Source organism: Coregonus clupeaformis, chromosome 13 (assembly GCF_020615455.1).
Source record: "Coregonus clupeaformis isolate EN_2021a chromosome 13, ASM2061545v1, whole genome shotgun sequence".
Classification (NCBI taxonomy): Eukaryota; Metazoa; Chordata; class Actinopteri; order Salmoniformes; family Salmonidae; genus Coregonus; species Coregonus clupeaformis.
This window is the reverse complement of record NC_059204.1, coordinates 27,853,362-27,876,595: the sequence shown is the minus strand read 5'-3', so window position 1 is coordinate 27,876,595 and position 23,234 is coordinate 27,853,362. Positions and strand designations below refer to the sequence as shown.

At 41.9% G+C, this 23,234-nt stretch overlaps 2 protein-coding genes across 10 annotated transcripts in view; one reads left to right on the top strand and one right to left on the bottom strand.

Moving 5' to 3' along the window:
- Positions 1-3,387, top strand: part of LOC121579199 (rho GTPase-activating protein 26) — a 121,188-nt gene extending 117,801 nt beyond the window's left edge. For all 3 annotated transcript variants that reach the window (XM_041893580.2, XM_041893579.2, XM_041893578.2), the window contains one exon: positions 2,865-3,387. In XM_041893580.2, the coding sequence (XP_041749514.1) occupies positions 2,865-2,953 (89 nt within the window). In that variant the 3' untranslated portion in view covers positions 2,954-3,387. The remainder of the gene's footprint in view (positions 1-2,864) is intronic.
- A 2,356-nt stretch (positions 3,388-5,743) lies between these two features.
- Positions 5,744-23,234, bottom strand: part of LOC121579198 (glucocorticoid receptor) — a 115,610-nt gene continuing 98,119 nt past the window's right edge. For all 7 annotated transcript variants that reach the window (XM_041893573.2, XM_041893571.2, XM_041893572.2 and 4 more), the window contains 5 exons: positions 22,246-22,524; positions 19,592-19,736; positions 17,473-17,603; positions 9,628-9,785; positions 5,744-9,303 (listed from right to left, as the gene is read on the bottom strand). In XM_041893573.2, the coding sequence (XP_041749507.1) occupies positions 9,133-9,303; positions 9,628-9,785; positions 17,473-17,603; positions 19,592-19,736; positions 22,246-22,524 (884 nt within the window). In that variant the 3' untranslated portion in view covers positions 5,744-9,132. The remainder of the gene's footprint in view (positions 9,304-9,627; positions 9,786-17,472; positions 17,604-19,591; positions 19,737-22,245; positions 22,525-23,234) is intronic.

The following is a 23,234-nucleotide window of genomic DNA, read 5'->3' as shown; positions in this document are numbered from 1 at the left end:
AGAGATGTGGGCTCTGGCTGGGCCACTCAAGGACATTCAGAGACTTATCACGAAGCCACTCCTGCTTTGTCTTGGCTGTGTGCTTAGGGTTGTTGTCCTGTTGGAAGGTGAACCTTCGCCCCAGTCTGAGGTCCTGAGCGCTCTGGAGCAGGTTTTCATCAAGGATCTCTCTGTACTTTGCTCCGTTCATCTTTCCCTCGATCCTGACTAGTCTCCCAGTCCCTGCCGCTGAAAAACATCCCCACAGCATGATGCTGCCACCACCATGCTTCCCCGTAGGGATGGTGCCAGGTTTCCTCCAGATGTGACGCTTGGCATTCAGGTCAAAGAGTTCAATCTTGGTTTCATCAGACCAGAGAATCTTGTTTCTTATGGTCTGATAGCCCTTTAGGTGCCTTTTGGCAAACTCCGAGCAGGCTGTCATGTGCCTTTTACTGAGGGGTGGCTTCCGTCTGGTCACTCTACCATAAAGGCCTAATTGGTGGAGTACTGCAGAGATGGTTGTCCTTCTGGAAGGTTCTCCCATCTCCACAGAGGAACTCTGGAGCTCTGTCAGAGTGACCATCAGGTTCTTGGTCACCTCCCTTCTCTCCCGACTGCTCAGTTTGGCTGGGCGGCCAGCTCTAAGAAGAGTCTTGGTGGTTCCAAACTTCTTCCATTTAAAAATGATATAGGTCACTGTGTTCTTGTGGACCTTCAACGCTGCAGACATTTTTTGGTACCCTTCCCCAGATCTGTGCCTCGACACAATCCTGTCTCGGAGCTCTACGGACAATTCCTTCGACCTCATGGCTTGGTTTTTGCTCTGACATGCACTGTCAACTGTGGGACCTTATATAGACAGGTGTGTGCCTTTCCAAATCATGTACAATGAAATGAATTTACAACAGGTGGACTCCAATCAAGTTGTAGAAACATCTCAAGGATGATCAATGGAAACATGATGCACCTGAGCTCAATTTCGAGCCTCATAGCAAAGGGTCTGAATACTTATGTAAATAAGGTAGTTCTATTTCTATATTTTTAATATACATTTGCAAACATTTATAAAAACCTGTTTTCACTTTGTCATTATGGGGTATTGTGTGTAGATTGATGAGGATTTGTATTTATTTAATCCATTTTAGAATAAGGCTGTAAAATGTGGAAAAAGTCAAGGGGTCTGAATATTTTCCGAATGCACTGTATATTGGTCACATGAGAAATTAGCCAGGGGTTTTCTCTGACCTGTAAACGCTGCATATGTCGGCTCTATCGGAAATGACCTTTGTATTTCTATCGCAGAATCTGTAACGCTTCAGTTTTACAGATTGAATAGAGCCGTTAGAGTTTGATTAGCTGAGAAGGAGATTTGGCTCTCAAGAATAAGGGTGACATTTACTGTAGACAGAGCAGCCAATTGAGCGAGGTGGCTTATAGATTAAAACTGTTATGAAGATTTTCTAAAATACACTGTCTGAATGTCAAAGCCCAGTGTAGCCTGTCTTCACACATCTCTTAGTACCAGAAGGATTATAGTGCATGTCTGGTTAGGTCCAGGGTCTGATGCTCTGGGAACAGCAGAGTTTAGCAGCGTGGGAATCAGCCACACAACCACCCAGGTTGCTGAGGGGCAGGAAGAAAGAAGAAAGAAGAAAAATACTTGTATGAGGCCCTGGTCAAAAGTAGTGCACTATACAGTACCAGTCGAAAGTTTGGACACACCTCCTCATTCCAGGGTTTTTCTTTGTTTTTACTATTTTCTACATTGTAGAATAATAGTGAAGAGATCAAAACTATGAAATAACACACATGGAATCATGTAGTAACCAAAAAAGGTGTTCAACAAATCAAAATACATTTTATATTTGAGATTCTTCAAAGTAGCCACCCTTTGCCTTGATGACAGCTTTGCACACTCTTGGCATTCTCGCAACCAGCTTCATGAGGTAGTCACCTGGAATGCATTTAAATTAACAGGTGTGCCTTGTTAAAAGTTAATTTGTGGAATTTCTTCCCTTCTTAATGCGTTTGAGCCAATCAGTTGTGTTATGGGGGGTATACAGAAGATAGCCCTACTTGGTAAAAGACCAAGTCCATATTATGTCAAGAACAGCTCAAATAAGCTGTTTTCCTAAGCTTTCCTAGCTACAGTTCCTAGCTACCAAAACAATACTAGGGGCGCTATTAAATCTGTAAAGCGTTACAGATTACCTTTACATTTCTATCGCGCAATTTCTGATTGAGGTGACATATGCAGCGTTTACTGTGAAATGTTATTGCCTTAAAATTTCAATTAAGCCGTGACGCTGAACTTCCGCGATACCCATTGAATAGTCAGTAAGGTCAGTCAAGACCATATCAAAAGAGTTCTCACACTCACTTATGTGCAGAAGTTATCTTCTCAACTCTCTGAGTAACCTGTCATTTATCAGTGCCTATATTTTGTTTATAGTTCAAAATGTTTTAGAAACAATATAGAAAGCACAGACCTATGGACTGATACATTTACAATCATTAATGTCATTGCAATCTTATGTAAATTGTATCTACAGCCAGCCCGTAATGGTGCTTCAGGTTTTCACACATCATACTAGCTTGGGTTATTTCAGGCAGAGGGTGGCTTGGGGTATCAGTGCTGCTAGGGGTCACGGTTGCACACTGGGGTCTTGTTCATCTTATACCTCCTTCTCAAGGAGGTACGCAGCGGTGTGTGTCACCCCCCTCTCCGATTGTACCCATAGCCACCAGAGTGCAACTGTCAGTAGCCACTCACCATATGGGTCTCTGCTTTCAAATAGGGACTCTGTTCCGTTGGACAACATGAGAGGCAGTTTAACGGTTGAGAACAGCTCAGCTATGTGCATCTGTCTCTCATCCCTCAGTTCATCCCTCCAGGGAGCCTGGCTGGCTGGAAGGCACCCTGGACGGCAGGATGGGCCTGATCCCGGAGAACTATGTGGAATTTGTTTAGCCCTGGACTAGGACTGGACTGAACTGGAGTGACTACGCAGCTGCACTGTGAACCTGCAGCTTATTGGAAGAGTCTGGAGCACAGAGGGCTTCCTGCTGTGCATGGTCATGAATCTGGAATTCAGAAGCAGACTGGTGTGTGTGTGTGTGTGTGTGTATTGCATTGTTGCTACAAAGGCTCATTCCCCTGTTCAGACAATCCTTATTTCATTGAATTGCACTGCCACTGCTTTTAGTGTCTTCTATCATCTGTTGGAACTTTGGAAGATGTTTCCATTTTGGGGTGGGAAAAAAGTAATTGGTCTGAGGTTTGGACTGCAGTCCAACTTCTCTTCCAGTGTACTGTCTGTAGGAATGGGGCGGCTGGTAGCCTAGCGGTTAAGAGCGTTGGCCCAGTAACCAAAAGGTCACTGGTTAGAATCCACAATCAGACTAGGTGAAAAACCTGTTGTGCCCTTGAGCAAGGCACTTAACCCTAATTGCTCCTGTAAGTCGCTCTGGATAAGAGCGTCTACTAAAATGTCAAATGTAACAATGAATGGAGTTGATTGTGTGGGGTTCTTTCATCTCTAAATGATGGGGGGATTTTTCAGCGAGTATTGCTGTAAATGTGAGCGCTTTCTGCCTTGCCATGGCAACCCGGTATTCCCCTAGACAAGACAGAACACAACTGCTGTTTACCTACCTGTACAGTACCGAGGTGGGAGCATCCTGAATGTCTTAACTCCCAGTTAGACACATTTTAATAGCTTTTTTTTGTTTTTTGCTCAGAACTACTAGGTGAAATTGTCTCCATAAACCTGGAAATAAAGTTAACTGAACTGTTTTCATTAAAATCTTAACAGGTAAAGGAGAGAGTGTAAAAAATGTTTTAATGTGAAACTAGACCACTTATGTTATTTTTATACATTTTCAAAGCTGAGATCTGAACTGTATTCTTTGAGTGTATTAACATTGTAAATACATTACATTTGATAAAGGTATCATTTCAGTATCACATTTTATATTTTGTATTGTAGCATACTAACTTTTGCATCTTAGTTGCTTCATTTTTTGTCTCATTTATTTCACGTCCATTGGGAGCCTTAATATTCTTCCTGATCAAATGAATAATGAACAAGGTTGTACAGAATATCATCTATTAAAGATCAACTTTTAACTCGCAGAGCTGTCCTAGTTTATTGATGTCTCAATGCCTTGGATTTTATAGACCTGTTCTGAGCAGTGGCGTGTAGCCATGGATGCCAAGGGAAGCCAAGGGAAGCCAGGCTTCACACACATTTATTTTTATTTTTACATTATTTACATTTAGTCTCTCTGTCTTTCATAATTTTCCTTCAGTTCACAAGAGGCTGAGTATCTCACAGGAGAAAGCAACCGAGCGAGCAAAACAGCGCCCCTCTGTCTCTCTACGTGTAGGCCATATATCTGATGATGTCTGGTCCAAACGAGTATGACATTGTTGCCGTCCGTAGCGTTGAAGCCAAGGGAAGCCAGCAAGCATCTGGCCTCCCTTGACCAAAAAAATATATATATATTTTTTTGCCAATCAGCGTTGAGCTAAACTGAGCGATCAACTGTGAATGGTCCTGGAGCAACAAAAAAAAAAAAAGTCAACCGAAGCCAGCTTGGATTTGGCGTCACTCCTATCAAATCCCATTGAGAGCATACATCAGACAGAAAAACTTGAATTGTTGCATCTCGTGTTGTCCTCCGACGGCTAGCTAGCCAGCTAGCTAAAATTGGCCCTTTCCTAAATTAGCCATGGATGGAGATAGGGATTTGGACATGTGGATTTACTTCATTCTCCGTACTGGCCAATGATTATAACGGCGATTCTGATCCAACCATTCATTCATACATTGTTGTGCCCCTGGCCTGAGAGGATGGAAGTTCAATATGTAGCTAGATGTAGAAGGCTAACAAAAAAATGAAAGCATGTACTGTATGACAGAGTGATAGAACGTTTCGTCAACATGAAAGAGAGGAGGATGGCATTGGCGTTTCCCTACAATTAGGGTGAGTCAACATGTTTTTCTACTTGCACGAACACACAGAAATCAGAACCATGGACAGCCACATTATTTCATTTATGTTGATTTAACTAAATTGTTTTGGTATTATTTAGTTGTCACTGTATTAGACTAAGCAGAGGTGATTTGATTATGTTGAAATTGAAATGGTGCTGAAATAGTGGAGGCAGCTGCTGTTTTCTTTGCGACTTGCGGTAACTCTCCGTGGTTCTAAATTCTAATTTTGCATCATACTGTGGTATACTGTCTGATTATACCACAGCTGTCAGCAAATCAGCATCCAGGTCTCAAACTACCCGGTTTATAATCCGTTACCTTGCTCCAGATAACACACCTATCCATGACCTCAGTGACTTCAAACCAGCTATGTTAGCAACGTAAGCCCTTTAGAAGTTGAACACAGAGGATAGGCTTACGGTCATTTCTCAAATATTTCCTCAAGTGGTGAACAGGTTCCCAGCTCCAGAAAGTTTGACAGGGAGTCAAAACATTTTCATACTATAGAGTGATATGGAAATTGTAAATTGTCTTTGAAGTTCCTGTGAACCTTTATGTCTGACATACAGTTAAGACACATTTGTAGACCTTAGAAATGACTTGAGAAACCCTTTATTTATTGAACAGGTTTATCTGGACAAACATTTGATAATCATCTAGGACAGGGCTCTCCAACCCTGTTCCTAGAGAACTACCATCCTGTAGGTTCACTTCAACCCTCATCTAGCACACCTGATTCTAATAATTAGCTGGTTGAAAAGCTGAATCAGGTTGGTTCCAACTGGGGTTGGAGTGAAAACCTACAGGAGGGTGAGCTCTCCAGGAACAGGGTTAGACAGCCCTGATCTAGGAGGTCATGAAGTGAAACTAGAGCACCCAACCAAAGAACTACAGACATTTTAGTCCAACATTTAATCAAATAGGTGAAGATATTGACATTGACTACAGAAGAGGGGTAATACAGCGGTAATACAAACTATTTTTTAAACAAATAGACAATGTATATTCTTTACATTTGGATTACATGTACAGAACTGAAATACAAACAAAACAGACCTTAATGAAAGCCATATACCAGTGAAATATGATCTGCCCTTAATCTTTAAAGATAATATTTGCATGTATTTTATACAAAAAATAGACTCTCTCAACCAGTAGGACGTTGAGATGAGGTAGTGAATTAACAAATAGTTGTAGATTTTTGCTGTTTGTGGTGCGTAGACCAAAATATCAATCTGAAATCAATGGGAAATGAGGCAGGTCAGTACTTAGTGTTTGCAGTGAAAGACTATCATTTCCTTTGTTTCACTGCAAAGACTGAGTACAGACCTACCTCATTTCCTATTCATTATGAAACGTGGGAGTGCAAATTCTCTGGTAGATTACTTTCACACACAGTTTTTACCTTTTTTAAAATGTATTTTTAAATGACTGGTTAATCCTCACAGCAATATACAAGAGACCAAAGCCTAGACCATTACAAAATATATTTTAAAATAGGTACTATAATTGGATAATAAGTGCTACTGTAAATGTAACTGGCTGCTTGAATACTTCTGTTCTCTGCTTTGGCAACTCCGTTGCACTATACAAAATATACTCCAGTCCTTCATCCCCTCCCAAAACCCATATTTTTAGATTTTCTAAAACAAAGTGGTCTTTCATATAATCTTTCCCATTGATTTATAGAATTTATATTTAGTCAGACAACATATTTTAACACTTTCTAAGTACATATGCAATACATTTATCTTTGTCAAACACAAACCAACAAACAGAAAAATAAAACAATTACCGTCTTACTCATCAAATGTACAAAAAGACAGTACAATTATTCATATCAAAGAGGATCAAACTGATATTCAAAATTACTGAAAATATTGTTGTTTTAAAATAAATCAATTTTCAAAAGCATTGACAGTTAAGTTTTCCTGAATTTAAACCCACATTTTTGTATGGCTCTCTGTCTCCCTTTCGCAGGGCCTTAAGTGAAACTTCAGTTTGAAAAAAAACTAATTAGTATAGGAATATACAGGTATTCTGTCAAAAGTTGTCATGAAACATGTATTAATCAACACTGCTTCAATTTCAGGGGATATGTTACCCTATGTACATCTACGGCAATGCAGTGATCATTAGGATATGATCAAGCTGGTTTGACCAATTGAAGACCAGAACAGAGACAGTCCACTAACACAATGTGAAAGTAAACCAAAATATGTCAATCTGCAGAGAGCAGCACCAGGGGATTCATCTCACGTGGTCATTCCATCAGTCTAACTGAAAGGATGACTACATGAAGTAGTTAGCCCACATGGCTGCCATTTTGTTTAACTAACCTGGCCTAATGATTACGAAGAAGGAGCTAAGAAGTGAGAATGAAACAATTCTGAGCGCAAGTAGCAAGCCTTTTAGCAATGTTTCTGCACTTGACTCCAAAAGCCATTTTACTTGTATGTCGTTTTATGGCTTTTACATGGCATAAGCTGATGTGTGTGGTGAGTACCTCAAATGAGAGAATGACTTCTAGCAGGGACGGGGGAACTCCCTTTTCACAGGGCAATGTGCTGGTCACCATACTTTGATAGCATTACAAAATACCATTGCAACTTCAAGAGTCTCAGAGTACAAGTATACAAAATGGCTTGAAAACATCTACATGTTCTTGTGAATAACAATCAATACTTGTATTCCTCATTAGCTGGTGTACTTAACATTTTTACCCAATAGTCTTTTTATAAATGAGCACCCTGAAGCATAGAATAATGGGAGGACAGAAAACAATGACAGTTCTGCTTTCTTTCCATTTCATATTATGAATAAAAATTAACAAAGAATATGCGGTTTGGCACTAGAATAATACATACAGGTGACTGTAAAAGGGGCCAAACTTAAGAGCTTGTGACATTTAACATCATTTGTTTGCAACTCCCAGAGAATAGTGACTGTGCGTATGCTCTCTAAAATTCTGCTTGACAGATCTTGAAAAATAGGGTTGTGACGATTTTGAAATAAATACATACGTTTTCATATCATATGAACAAACAAACTTGTTCAGGTCATTACTTTCTATCCTTTTCACTCACAGACACACAGATACTCACATATACTCACAGATACACACAGACAATCATATCATCATTAGCCACTGCTGCAAACCCCAATCCCATCTCCCTAGACCAACGCTGGCATTTTCATTTAGCTCGCAAATCAAGGACGGTGTTAATATGAAGTGAGTCCTCCCTTTAACATGAAGACTTAACCTATTACACCATACATGTTGATCTGATGTTTCACCTATAACAAATGTGAATCTTTTTTTTCTCCACTGTTGAATTTATGACGTTCTGTATGCGACATAAGCTCAGACATGGGCAGGAACCTATCATGATGACTGTAGGATAAATTATCCTTAAGAATCATTAATACCACAAAAAGCATTATTGATGCTTTTGAGTATAACAACTACTGAAAGGTTGCAGAGAATGAAATTGGACATTATGTTGGATTTCATTACCTTATGTAAGGAGCTCACTCTCGCTAGTTCACTTCTGGGGATCGTTGAGCTGCCCACTTGAGAAACGAAACATGGCTGCTAAGAGAACAGAAACTGGCAGTGTGAATAACAGATAGAAATGCATACAAAGGTGTTTATATTAGATTCCTATGCAAAATACTTGCTTTTGACAGTTTGAGAAGAATGGCTATAGAGAGCCTGCAAAGCTAAACAAAAAAAGGCACGTTTTCCCTTCTCTGATAATCTTGTGTAAAAAACAATGAGTGGTGTGTGCATGCATAAAATCTATTGAAAATATTCCTTTCTCTTTTCGTTTGTAAAATTTTATTCCTCCAATCTCACAATAATCAAGTGTTTTGAAGTGATTCACAGTCTAAACACGATTCCAGAAAAAGTACAGTCCTTGTTTGATTCAGAAGGTTCAGTCTAGTTTGTACCCTGTTGCTCACTCTCAAAGTGTCATTCTCACTCTCTTTTGGAAGTTCTCCCTCTCTCCACCGGAGTCCTCTGGGGACCGATTCAGGTGCACACTCTCACTACATTAATCCATACTGGTGGGGGTCCTGGGTCATCTGCAGGGAAAACCGGCGGGGCTGGCTGGCGGGCGGGTGTGAGGGAGGGGAGGCTGGGATTTTAAGGCATTGTGTCATGGTTTAAGGCATGAAACAGAAGTGGCTTGACGCTCCCATCTTTGAATTTTGGTAACTGGTTGCTGATGATCTCGGCCAGCATCTCCGGGAACTCCACGCTCAGGGATTTATTCACAAATGTGTAGAAACAGATCTGCAGGAGGCCCCCCACTATCTGTGGAAACAACAGGGTATTTTTTTATAGTCGACTGCACATCATACATACTGGACCTCTGTAACAGGTTGATTTGTAGGTATGCTGACGAGTAGAAGAGCTGATAAGTATGTGTGTGTCTGTGTTGTGTATGAGCATACTCATTCATTTCATAGTATTTATTTAGGCAGGCTAGTCCGAGCAGTAACACTTGCCACTGTTTACCAGGAAGTCCTGGGTTCCATAAGTTCCTGGAAAACAGTGGCAAGTGTTGCTGAATGGTGTTGTGTTGCTGAATGGTGTTGTGTTGCTGTGGGAGCAGGCTGGGTTCAGCCTCAGCCTCACCTCCTGCATGGAGTCCAGTAGCTTAGTAAGTTGGTAGAACCTCTGCCAGTTCTGGCTGGAGTTCTCTTCCCGCTTGACAATGGCCTTCCCCAGCTCCTTGATGTAGGCCATGCGGATCTCATCAAACACAACCTGGCTCTTCAATCCATCCTTTGGTACTGTAGGCACAAGTGAAGGAGGGCAGGAGGGAGGGAGTAAAACAGGCATAAACAACCTCTTACTCATCATGTAATTAAGGCAGTGTACGTCACAGTCATTATAAAAAGCTTGGGATGTCAAGGACACAACCTCATTCAGTCTACCAACATTCACGCTAGACAATCTGACCTTCAGTTAGGCTAGGCCAGGAAGGAGTCTCTTTTGACCCAGAGAGTCTCCTAGTCTGAACACTGCCCATTATCCTGGCACTACGATCTCATACACACCACCCTCCCGTCCCGTCCCAACCACACTTAGGTCAATGGAAAATATGCAAAACCACAGGTAACATCAATGGGTTTTATGCTGTCCCATTCTTCCCTGATGAGAGCCAGATGAAGGACGTACCCTGGACTGAAGGCTTCTGGGATCTTGGACTGGGGCCCAGGCAAAACCGCACTCAATGGACAAGATATTATGCAAAACAACATAGGAGGGAAATTGTAAAATACTCTCCAATTGTCTTATCAGATGAGAGATACAAATTGGCTTGCCCCTGGTATACACTTTTTGGTTTGGATATATTGAGGTCCCTTTTCAAACATACAAGAGAAGTATATTATGCCTCTCCAGCGCAGAATAACTGACAAATCACTATTTTGATTTGAGAGAGCTACAATATGGCGTCATCCTCCAGCTAATAGCCTTCACCTACGTTTTCGAACTAATTAAAGATGCATTGAAGTAGCAGGCAATACTAACAGGAGATATGTCTATAGATGGGTAGTTACACTTCTCAAAAGTCACCAAATTGGTGTAACTTGGTCAGATTTTGGGGGGGATTTCACCAAAGTTTTAGATTGTATCGATTTAAACAAAAACTACATTGTACAACGCTCCACAATATGTACAGTGAGGGAAAAAAGTATTTGATCCCCTGCTGATTTTGTACGTTTGCCCACTGACAAAGACATGATCAGTCTATAATTTTAATGGTAGGTTTATTTGAACAGTGAGAGACGGAATAACAACAACAACATCCAGAAAAACGCATGTCAAAAATGTTATGAATTGATTTGCATTTTAATGAGGGAAATAAGTATTTGACCCCTCTGCAAAACATGACGTAGTACTTGGTGGCAAAACCCTTGTTGGCAATCACAGAGGTCAGACATATCTTGAAGTTGGCCACCAGGTTTGCACACATCTCAGGAGGGATTTTGTCCCACTCCTCTTTGCAGATCTTCTCTAAGTCATTAAGGTTTCGAGGCTGATGTTTGGCAACTCGAACCTTCAGCTCCCTCCACAGATTTTCTATGGGATTAAGGTCTGGAGACTGGCTAGGCCACTCCAGGGCCTTAATGTGCTTCTTCTTGAGCCACTCCTTTGTTGCCATGGCCGTGTGTTTTGGGTCATTGTCATGCTGGAATACCCATCCACGACCCATTTTCAATGCCCTGGCTGAGGGAAGGATGTTCTCACCCAAGATTTGACGGTACATGGCCCCGTCCATCGTCCCTTTGATGCGGTGAAGTTGTCCTGTCCCCTTAGCAGAAAAACACCCCCAAAGCATAATGTTTCCACCTCCATGTTTGACGGTGGGGATGGTGTTCTTGGGGTCATAGGCAGCATTCCTCCTCCTCCAAACACGGCAAGTTGAGTTGATGCCAAAGAGCTCGATTTTGGTCTCATCTGACCACAACACTTTCACCCAGTTCTCCTCTGAATCATTCAGATGTTTATTGGCAAACTTCAGATGTGCTTTCTTAAGCAGGGGGACCTTGCGGGCGCTGCAGGATTTTAGTCCTTCACGGCGTAGTGTGTTACCAATTGTTTTCTTGATGACTATGGTCCCAGCTGCCTTGAGATCATTGACAAGATCCTCCCGTGTAGTTCTGGGCTGATTCCTCACCGTTCTCATGATCATTGCAACTCCACGAGGTGAGATCTTGCATGGAGCCCCAGGCCGAGGGAGATTGACAGGTCTTTTTTGTTTCTTCCATTTGCGAATAATCGCACCAACTGTTGTCACCTTCTCACCAAGCTGCTTGGCGATGGTCTTGTAGCCCATTCCAGCCTTGTGTAGGTCTACAATCTTGTCCCTGACATCCTTGGAGAGCTCTTTGGTCTTGGCCATGGTGGAGAGTTTGGAATCTGATTGATTGATTGCTTCTGTGGACAGGTGTCTTTTATACAGGTAACAAGCTGATTAGGAGCACTCCCTTTAAGAGTGTGCTCCTAATCTCAGCTTGTTACCTGTATAAAAGACACCTGGGAGCCAGAAATCTTTCTGATTGAGAGGGGGTCAAATACTTATTTCCCTAATTAAAATGCAAATCAATTTATAAAATTTTTGACATGCGTTTTTCTGGATTTTTTTGTTGTTATTCTGTCTCTCACTGTTCAAATAAACCTACCATTAAAATTATAGACTGATCATTTCTTTGTCAGCGGGCAAACGTACAAAATCAGCAGGGGATCAAATACTTTTTCCCCCTCACTGTATATACAGTGGGGAGAACAAGTATTTGATACACTGCCGATTTTGCAGGTTTTCCTACTTACAAAGCATGTAGAGGTCTGTAATGTTTATCATAGGTACACTTCAACTGTGAGAGACGGAATCTAAAACAAAAATCCAGAAAATCACATTGTATGATTTTTAAGTAATTAATTTGCATTTTATTGCATGACATAAGTATTTGATCACCTACCAACCAGTAAGAATTCCGACTCACAGACCTGTTAGTTTTTCTTTAAGAAGCCCTCCTGTTCTCCACTCATTACCTGTATAAAAGACACCTGTCCACACACTCAATCAAACAGACTCCAACCTCTCCACAATGGCCAAGACCAGAGAGCTGTGTAAGGACATCAGGGATACAATTGTAGACCTGCACAAGGCTGGGATGGGCTACAGGACAATAGGCAAGCAGCTTGGTGAGAAGGCAACAACTGTTGGCGCAATTATTCGGAAATGGAAGATGTTCAAGATAATGGTCAATCACCCTCGGTCTGGGGCTCCATGCAAGATCTCACCTCGTGGGGCATCAATGATCATGAGGAAGATGAGAGATCAGCCCAGAACTACACGGCAGGACCTGGTCAATGACCTGAAGAGAGCTGGGACCACAGTTTCAAAGAAAACCATTAGTAACACACTACGCCGTCATGGATTAAAATCCTGCAGCGCACGCAAGGTCACCCTGCTCAAGCCAGCGCGTGTCCAGGCCCGTCTGAAGTTTACCAATGACCATCTGGATGATCCAGAGGAGGAATGGAGAAGGTCATGTGGTCAGATGAGACAAAAATAGAGCTTTTTGGTCTAAACTCCACTCGCCGTGTTTGGAGGAAGAAGAAGGATGAGTACAACCCCAAGAACACCATCCCAACCGTGAAGCATGGAGGTTGAAACATCATTCTTTGGGGATGCTTTTCTGCAAAGGGGACAGGACGACTGCACCGTATTGAGGGGAGGATGGATGGGGCCATGTATCGCAAGATCTTGGCCAACAACCGCCTTCCCTCAGTAAGAGCATTGATGATGGGTCGTGGCTGGGTCTTCCAGCATGACAACGACCCGAAACACACAGCCAGGGCAACTAAGGAGTGGCTCCGTAAGAAGCATCTCAAGGTCCTGGAGTGGCCTAGCCAGTCTCCAGACCTGAACCCAATAGAAAATCTTTGGAGGGAGCTGAAAGTCTGTATTGCCCAGCGACAGCCCCGAAACCTGAAGGATCTGGAGAAGGTCTGTATGGAGGAGTGGGCCAAAATCTCTGCTGCAGTGTGTGCAAACCTGGTCAAGACCTACAGAAAACGTATGATCTCTGTAATTGCAAACAAAGGTTTCTGTACCAAATATTAAGTTCTGCTTTTCTGATGTATCAAATACTTATGTCATGCAATAAAATGCAAATTAATTACTTAAAAATCATACAATGTGATTTTCTGGATTTTTTTTTAGATTCCGTCTCTCACAGTTGAAGTGTACCTATGATAACAATTACAGACCTCTACATGCTTTGTAAGTAGGAAAACCTGCAAAATCGGCAGTGTATCAAATACTTGTTCTCCCCACTGTATAATATACGGCTCTATAGGGGATAGTTAGCGGCGTTATGGTGCATTCGGCCCTCCAACCAGAGTATGTGAGCGGAGCGAGGAGTGTGCCCAATTTGACTGAAGCGCGGAGTGAGATTCCCAAATGCTTGAGCATCGGCCTTCTCGCCCTCTCCAATAGTGCTCCAGTAGCGCTCACTTCACGAGTTCAGGGCATGCCGTCCCAGCATGCATTTGTAGTCTACTTGTGTGCTGCTATAGCCCCTTGCTTTAGCTACTGTCATGGAGTTCACTAAATATTTTCATAAAGAAACTGATAAAACACACAGGTGCTAAATCAAGGTGACTTACAAAGATGAGGACCAAGAGCAAGAGAGAGAGTGAGTGCAGTGATGTAGTGTCTACAACTAAAGAATCATTGTGGAATCTGAAAAGACACATATCCCGAAAGCATGATGGTGTACTTATACGTGCACATGCTAAAGGAAAGGTACGAGGCGGGTAACTAATTAAGTGTGTCATTGTGGCAAAGTATTTATAAACTGAAAATCAAATATCTTAAAAGTTTCCTTAATTTTTGTTCTATTATCTATACAATTTGCCATAATTGATTTTGGTCCAATAGGCCTGGGGCATATTCCCACTTTCAAGGAGCTTTACGTTTTGATTGGGTTATTTTGCCTAAAAACCCTTAGGCCTACATTAGGAAACAAACTCTGCATCTCTGCCCAGCCTGGCAAGAGTGGCCAAAAGGGTGTTCAGCATCCCCAGTGTCTGCAAGCAGAGAGGATATTCTCCGCTGCTGGCCTGCTCTCCAGAGTGGCCAAAAGGGTGTTCAGCATCCCCAGTGGCTCTGCAAGCAGAGAGGATATTCTCCGCTGCTGGCCTGCTCTCCAGAGTGGCCAAAGGGTGTTCAGCATCCCCAGTGTCTGCAAGTGTGGAGAGGATATTCTCCGCTGCTGGCCTGCTCTCCAGAGTGGCCAAAGGGTGTTCAGCATCCCCAGTGTCTGCAAGCAGAGAGGATATTCTCCGCTGCTGGCCTGCTCTCCAGAGTGGCCAAAGGGTGTTCAGCATCCCCAGTGTCTGCAAGCGTGGAGAGGATATTCTCCGCTGCTGGCCTGCTCTCCAGGCACCATCGCATGAGCCTAATGCCACAGACTCTGGTCAAACTGGTGTTTTTAAAAATGAATTCAAAAGGCACCGTAGACTGAGCCTAATAAGGCATTTTTCGTTTAATTTGTATTTCATTCTAAGTAAGTCACAGCCTACAGTATCAGTCAAACGTTTGGACACACCTACTCATTCAAGTGAAGACATCAAAACTATGAAATAACACATATGGAATCATGTAGTAACCAAAAAAGTGTTAAACAAATCAAAATAGAATTTATATTTGAGATTCTTCAAATAGCCACCCTTTGCCTTGATGACATCTTTGCACACTCTTGGCATTCTCTCAACCAGCTCCATGAGGTAGTCACCTGGAATGCATTTCAATTAACAGGTGTGCCTTCTTAATGCGTTTGAGCCAATCAGTTGTGTTGTGACAAGGTAGGGGGTGTATACAGAAGATGGTCTTTTACCAAATAGGGCTAAGTCCATATTATGGCAAGAACAGCGCAAATATGCAAAGAGAAACAACAGTCCATCAAATGCTTCACAACATGTTTCTTTGTAGGCTATAGCCTTGAAATAATATAAATAATATAGCCTAAATCATTCATTTTCCTTCTTAGGCTCCCTGTCTGGCTCCTGACCTATTTAGAGTGTTTATATGCTGTTTAATAAGACATGTAGTCTATTTGAAATGATGAACGCTTCTTACATTCACCTTTTCATGTTCATTATAATACTTTTCATTCAAATCATATGGTTTGGTTTGAATACTTCAAAATCAAATGGTAGGTCCAGGTAGCCACAAAAATGGATGGGTGTTGGTTAAATTGTGATTTTAATGAATGGAGCGAATTTGGAGCGAAGAGCAGATTTTAGCGGAAGGAAAAGGCACCGCTCCATGCACAAGCACCGCTCCATGAGCCGGATTTCCGTCCGCTCAACTCCGCTCACATACTCAGCCTCCAACTGGTAATTACTAGTTAAATCAGCCATGAATCCTTGTGACGGGGGGAATGGAAGCTTGTTGTGCGAAACAAAATTGCTTTAATTGTTAAAACATTTCTAGCCTGTCTAACTATGGTTAACAGGGTTGACGTGTTTTTCTCAACCAACTCAGTTTTCCACCACAAAACACCAGAAAATGGCCAAAAAGAGTAGAACCAGCTCAACTGCTTTTACTCTATGATTTGACTATTAGATGTTCAATGTTTCTTTAGAATGTATTTAAGGACAATAGTTTCACCATATTAAAACGAGAGTTCAGATCACCTCACAGGGTTTACCTTAAAATTAGGGACAGATCACAAAATCACATTTTACAATAGCTAGGTTCCATTCAATTGGCGACAGATTTTCATGCAACATTTCTGTGACAACCTGGACCTACCATTTGACGGAAACGTGGTTACTGATGGTGAAAATTTAGGAGACATTTTGGGATTAAGTGCGTTAAAATCTTCCTAGAAGACACAAATGGTGCATGGAGGGACATGTCAAAGTGCTGACTATTTTAAATGAAAAATGTATTCAATATTGTTTCACAATTTCTACTTAAAATAGCAAAGGGACACAAAAAAGGAACAACCTATTTGTGGAACGACCCAGGTCTATAAAAGCAGGCAATATGTCTACATGAATCAAAAATTGTCACCTTGTGTATTTCCTTGACATTTCCAGTTTCAATTATGTGGATATCATTATTGATGACCCAATAAAAATAAAATGTGAAAATGTCTGTCGGGACTGTGTGAGAAACAAATTCAAGGAAGATTGCTCACTGGTTTAATAAAAGCACAGCTCTGCATGTAAATGTAATTTTAATTTCCTTAAGAAGCAATCAAAAGACAAGTGTGTGCTCCTTTCAAAACCACTCACTGAGTAATTTGAAAGCCTTAAAAGCAGTCATTCTAAGTCAACAACACTGCAATAAGCAGTGCCTTCTGCTTAAATATGATTTGGTAATGGCTTGTCATGCTGGGATTTTTTTTTCTCCCTGAGGCCTCATTTGTACAAAGCTAATTCAAAAGCTGAAGCTTCAGTTGTCTGTCTGGATTCCCTCCTCTTCTGTACTTTGAGACATCAAAACATTTGTTCTGCTTTTCCCCAGCCTGTTCCCTTCAAACTGTGTTGGACTGGCATAATGAATAACTGTTTAAATCTACAGGGGGTCAGCTCCCGCTCAGCCCAGTCCAGTTATTCTCTATCCTGGCACCCCAAGGGTGGAACAAGCTTCCCCCTAACGTCAGGACAGCGAGTCCCTACCCATCTTCTGAAAACGTCTGAAACCCTACCTCTTCAAAGAGTATCTTAAATAAATCCCACAGCATGTGGTTGTCTCAACTAGCCATCTTAAGATGAATGCATTAATTTGAAGTCGCTCTGGATAAGAGCATCTGCTAACTGACTAAAAATGTAAAATGATTCATGTTATATTTTTACGTTATACTTTTACAAATATGACAAAAACAACGAAATACATTGTATACAAATCATACTGTATAACTAAGAATGACTGTAAATGTGGTACTGTACCTGTACTGAGCAGCAGCAGGACTTTCATACACAGGTACTCGTCGTAGGACACCTGCAGCCTCACAAACTCCGTGGAGATCTTCAGCATCTGCTCACACTGGTCAGTCATGTAGGGCAGCTTCATCCTCTCACTGAGACACACACACACACACACACACACACACACACTTATAATCAACACCTATTTCCATCTGCAATCCACATAGTGTAATGACCGTTCCGCCTATGATACAGCTGGAGAAACAGAGCGTTGTGAATCTGGGCTGTGAAATCAGCCCTTATTGGATGGACAGGATCTCCCACCTCTTCACGTTGTCCAGGATATACAGCTGTGGAAAAAAAATCAGCATCTCTACATGTATGACAGCCATTCCATTCCAGTGTCTGTTGAATTCCAACACAGGCACACCTCATTCTACTGAATTAGGTACTGATTAGGTGATCAACTGAACCAAATCTTATTTAACGAGGAAAAGTATAAAAACCACTGCTGTGGTCATCACTATCCTCTTGCAATAGGACCAGCTGGATGGCAAAAACAGTGCTAATAGTACCTCAAAAGTAATATTAATCAGAAAAGAACTATTGACCATGCCAAAAGAGTTGAAAAGGAATGTTTTGAGTGAGGAAATGAAGGGTTCAATTCTGGCTTTACTGGCAGAGGGATACAGTGAGCGTCAGGTTGCTTCCATCCTTAAAATTTCAAAGACGGCGGTTCATAAGAACAAGGTCAAGCAGCAGACATTGGGGACAACAACTCTCTACTGACCGGGATGACCGCCAATTCATTCGAATGTCACTCAACAACCGTAGGATGACATCAAGTGACCTACAAAAAGAATGGCAAAGGGCAGCTGGGGTGAAGTGCACGGCGAGGACGGTTTGAAACAGGCTCCTAGGGGCAGGGCTGAAGTCGTGCAAAGCTAGAAAAAATCCCTTCATCAATGAGAAGCAAATAAGAGCCAGACTGAGGTTTGCAAAAGACCGTAAGGATTGGCCCTAGAGGAGTGGAGTAAGGTCATCTTCTCTGATGAGTCCAATTTTCAGCTTTGCCCAACACCTGGTCGTCTAATGGTTAGACAGAGACCTGGAGAGACCTACAAGCAACAGTGTCTCGCACCCACTGTGAAATTTGGTGGAGGATCGGTGATGCATCTGGGGGTGCTTCAGCAAGGCTGGAATCGGGCAGGTTTGTCTTTGTGAAGGACGCATGAATCAAGCCACGTACAAGGTTGTCCTGGAAGAAAACTTGCTTCCTTTTGCTCTGACATTGTTCCCCAACTCTGAGGATTGGTTTTTCCAGCAGGACAATGCGCCATGCCACACAGCCAGGTCAATCAAGGTGTGGATGGAGGACCACCAGATCAAGACCCTGTCATGGCCAGCCCAATCTCCAGACCTGAACCCCATTGAAAACTTCAAGAATGTGATCAAGAGGAAGATGGATGATCACAAGCCATCAAACAAAGCCGAGCTGCTTGAATTTTTGCGCCAGGAGTGGCATAAAGTCACCCAACATCAATGTGAAAGACTGGTGGCGAGCATGCCAAGACGCATGAAAGCTGTGATTGAAAATCAGGGTTATTCCACCAAATATTGATTTCTGAACTCTTCCTAAGTTAAAACATTACTAATGCATTGTTTAAAAATGAACATTAACTTATTTTCTTTGCATTATTCGAGGTCTGACAACACTGCATCTTTTTTGTTATTTTGACAAGTTTGACAAGCAAATAAATGCTCTAAATGACAATATTTTTATTTGGAATTTGGGAGAAATGTTGTCAGTAGTTTATAGAATAAAACAAAAATGTTATTTTTACCCAAACACATACCTATAAATAGTAAAACCGGAGAAACAGATAATTTTGCAGTGGACTCTTAATTTTTCCGCAGCGGTATTTGCATCCATTTTTCATTCCATCAATCAATATCATAGAGAGGCTCTGGTTTAAACTAGTGATCCATAGAAATCCACCTACCTTTCTCAGCTCCAGATCCCCCAGCCAGCTACAGCCCTCCTAGGTGTATCCCTGCCCCCTCTCAATCTCTGACCCCTCTCAATCTCTGACCCCTTTCAATCTCTGACCCCTCTCAATCTCTGACCCTCTGGACTTACTCATTAATAACCAGGTCAGGGGCGAAGCACAACATTCCCCCGTTACACTGCTGGTAGGAGCGCCAGCCCAGGCCGAAGGACATGAGGAACAGCCAGGAGCACTGCAGCAGGGTCATCTGGTCGTCCAGGTGAAGGTTCCGGAACCCTGCACAAAACAGACAACAGACAGAGCATTGGTCAGTCAGGATTGCAGTGTTGTTAGTGCTGGTCTATTGAGTGAGCTACAGTTGAAGTCGGAAGTTTACATACAGTTAGGTTAGAGTCATTAAAACTCGTTATTCAACCACTCCACACATTTCTTGTTAACAAACTGTAGTTTTGGCAAGTCGGTTAGGACATCTACTTTGTGCATGACAAGTAATCTTTCCAACAATTTTTGGAAATTATTTCACTTATAATTCACTGTATCACAATTCCAGTGGGTCAGAAGTTTACATGCACTAAGTTGACTGTGACTATAAACAGCTTGGAAAATTCCAGAAAATGATGTCATGGCTTTAGAAGCTTCTGATAGGCTAATTGACATCATTGGAGTCAATTGGAGGTTTACCTGTGGATGTATTTCAAGGCCTACCTTCAAACTCAGTGCCTCTTTGCTTGACATCATGGGAAAATCAAAATAAATCAAACCTCAGAAAAATAATTGTAGAACTCCACAAGTCTGGTCATCCTTGGGAGCAATTCCCATTCACCTGAAGGTACCACGTTCATCTGTACAAACAAACGTTCATCTGTACAAACCATGGGACCACGCAGGCGTCATACCGCTCAGGAAGGAGACGCGTTCCTAGAGATGAACGTACTTTGGTGCGAAAAGTGCAAATCAATCCCAGAACAGCAGCAAAGGACCTTGTGAAGATGCTGGAGGAAACAGGTACAAAAGTATCTATATCCACAGTAAAACGAGTCCTATATTGACATAACCTGAAAGGACATTCAGCAAGGAAGAAGCCACTGCTCCAAAACCACCATTAAAAAGCCAGACTACGGTTTGCAACTGCACATGGGGACAAAGATCGTACTTTTTGGAGAAATGTCCTCCGGTCTGATGAAACAAAAATAGAACTGTTTGGCCATAATGACCATCGTTATGTTTGGAGGAAAAAGGGGTAGGCTTGAAAGCCGAAGAACACCATCCCAACCGTGAAGCACGGGGGTGGCAGCATCATGCTGTGGGGGTGCTTTGCTGCAGGAGGGACTGGTGCACTTCACAAAATGGATGGCATCATGAGGAAGGAAAATTATGTGGATATATTGAAGCAACATCTCAAGACATCAGTCAGGAAGTTAAAGCTTGGTCGCAAATGGGTCTTCCAAATGGACAATGACCCCAAGCATACTTCCAAAGTTGTGGCAAAATGGCTTAAGTACAACAAAGTCAAGGTATTGGAGTGGCCATCACAAAGCCCTGACCTCAATCCTATAGAACATTTTATTATTATTATTATTTGTGGGCAGAACTGAAAAGGCGTGTGCGAGCAAGGAGGCCAACAAACCTGACTCAGTTACACCAGCTCTGTCAGGAGGAATGGGCCAAAATTCACCCAACTTATTGTGGGAAGCTTGTGGAAGGCTACCCGAAACGTTTGACCCAAGTTAAACAATTTAAAAGGCAATGCTACCAAATACTAATTGAGTGTATGTAAACTTCTGACACACTGGGAATGTGATTAAATAAATAAAAGCTGAAATAAATAATTCTCTCTACTATTATTCTGACATTTCACATTCTTAAAATAAAGTGGTGATCCTAACTGACCTAAGACAGGGAATTTTTACTAGGATTAAATGTCAGGAATTGTGAAAAACTGAGTTTAAATGTATTTGGCTAAGGTGTATCTAAACTTCCGACTTCAACTGTATATGGAGACTGTTTAGTACCAAAAATAAGGGGTTAAATACATGTAAAACATTTTTTATCTCTCTCAGATATAGGACAGACACTTCAGAACAAAGTTCCTTTAGATTTTTGGGGGGACTATGTGTTGTTCCATGTAGTGAATCTGTTATTCAATACGTTTGTATGGGCTAATAGCAGTAAGGCCAAATAAAATGTTTTATCTATTTGCATACTTCAAAATTCAAAATCAAATAGCAAAATGATCCTTGGTATGACCTTCTTAAAACAAATTCCATATAGCTTAGTAGAACCCCCCCATCTTAGACAGGGATTAGACTGTTATGGGTTAAATCAATGTTAAAAGTGACCTTTAATTGCAGTTCAATCATCTCTCATTGTTGAGACTTCAAAAGTGTTGAAGGTCCATTCAGATCATATTTGCTTAACCATGCAGTGGTTGTGTAAGATTTCTCCACGAGTTCTTCCATTCCAGGCCAGTTGGCCGCTGGGAGAGACCGAGGAGCAGAGTAAATATTTGTGGCGATTACCAAACCATGCACCCTCTTTCTTATGATTAGAGGCTGGGGGGTCAACTCAATTCCATTCCACGATCAATAAAATGGAAATTCATGAGATTAATTAAAAAAATCCTCATTAATTTGCAAGCCACTGGATTTACATGTAGGCCTGGTTCATTTCCTGAATTAACTCGAGTTGAAATGGAATGGACCAAGCCTAGCCCATAATGACGGCTAGTCATATTTGTGCGGTCTGCGGTCACAGTGTTAATGGAGGTTTACCAATGTGGTCTCACCTGGTAGGGACTTGGCCCACTTGACGGCTGAGACGACCTGCTGTCCGCCCAGCCTGTTGAGGGTGGTCATGAGGCGGGTGGAGGTGTCGGGAATGGTGCTGTCGTAACCAGAGTAAATAGCCTCGGGCTCGATGGCTTTGAGCAGGGACAACATGGTGGGCACCAGCTGGGGCATGGACTTGGGGATCAGGGCGCAGGCCCTCTCGTCAGGTGGGGGAGGGCTCGGCTCCATTGTGGTCTGCTGACCTTTTAATCGGATCAGCTTCTTGTTTTTCCTCGCTGCGAAGAGAGAGAGAGAGAAGAAAAGAGCTGATCAGTAATTATCCTCCCTGTTAACTATCGTATCCCACTCGACCCAGGTGGTGACAGTGTATAGACCACATAGACACCTTGCCTTGTGTATTCATAACAACAATATGCAGCCTATAGGCTACAGTGTACTCATAACATAAAGGTCAGTCATCCACATTGTGTTAAGCCTCAAAAAGGTTCTATTAATTGAAAGAGACTTACTTTCTTGTGTATTTCTATGGGTCTTTATTTAAAAAAGAGCAACATAACACGAGAAGAACACAAAATGTATTTTGGACTTGGTGAAAAACTGTTCCATCAATTTTGCTATTCTGTTATAATATGTGCTGCTTGGCTCCGGATGAGAGGGTTACCATCAACAAAAACATCTCAGTCTTCTCGCTCCTTTTTTAATTTCCTCCATACATGTTTCTATGGCAACTAAGAGCCATTCTGGTATGACCTAAGGTTTTGGTTGTCTGCTGATGCACCCGCGTCCATCAAGGTTTTTTCCCTCTCTGATTCATACAAATAAATCAACAATTTAATACCCTGCAGCACTGTGAGAATGAACATATACAGTGGGGAAAAAAAGTATTTAGTCAGCCACCAATTGTGCAAGTTCTCCCACTTAAAAAGATGAGAGAGGCCTGTAATTTTCATCATAGGTACACGTCAACTATGACAGACAAATTGAG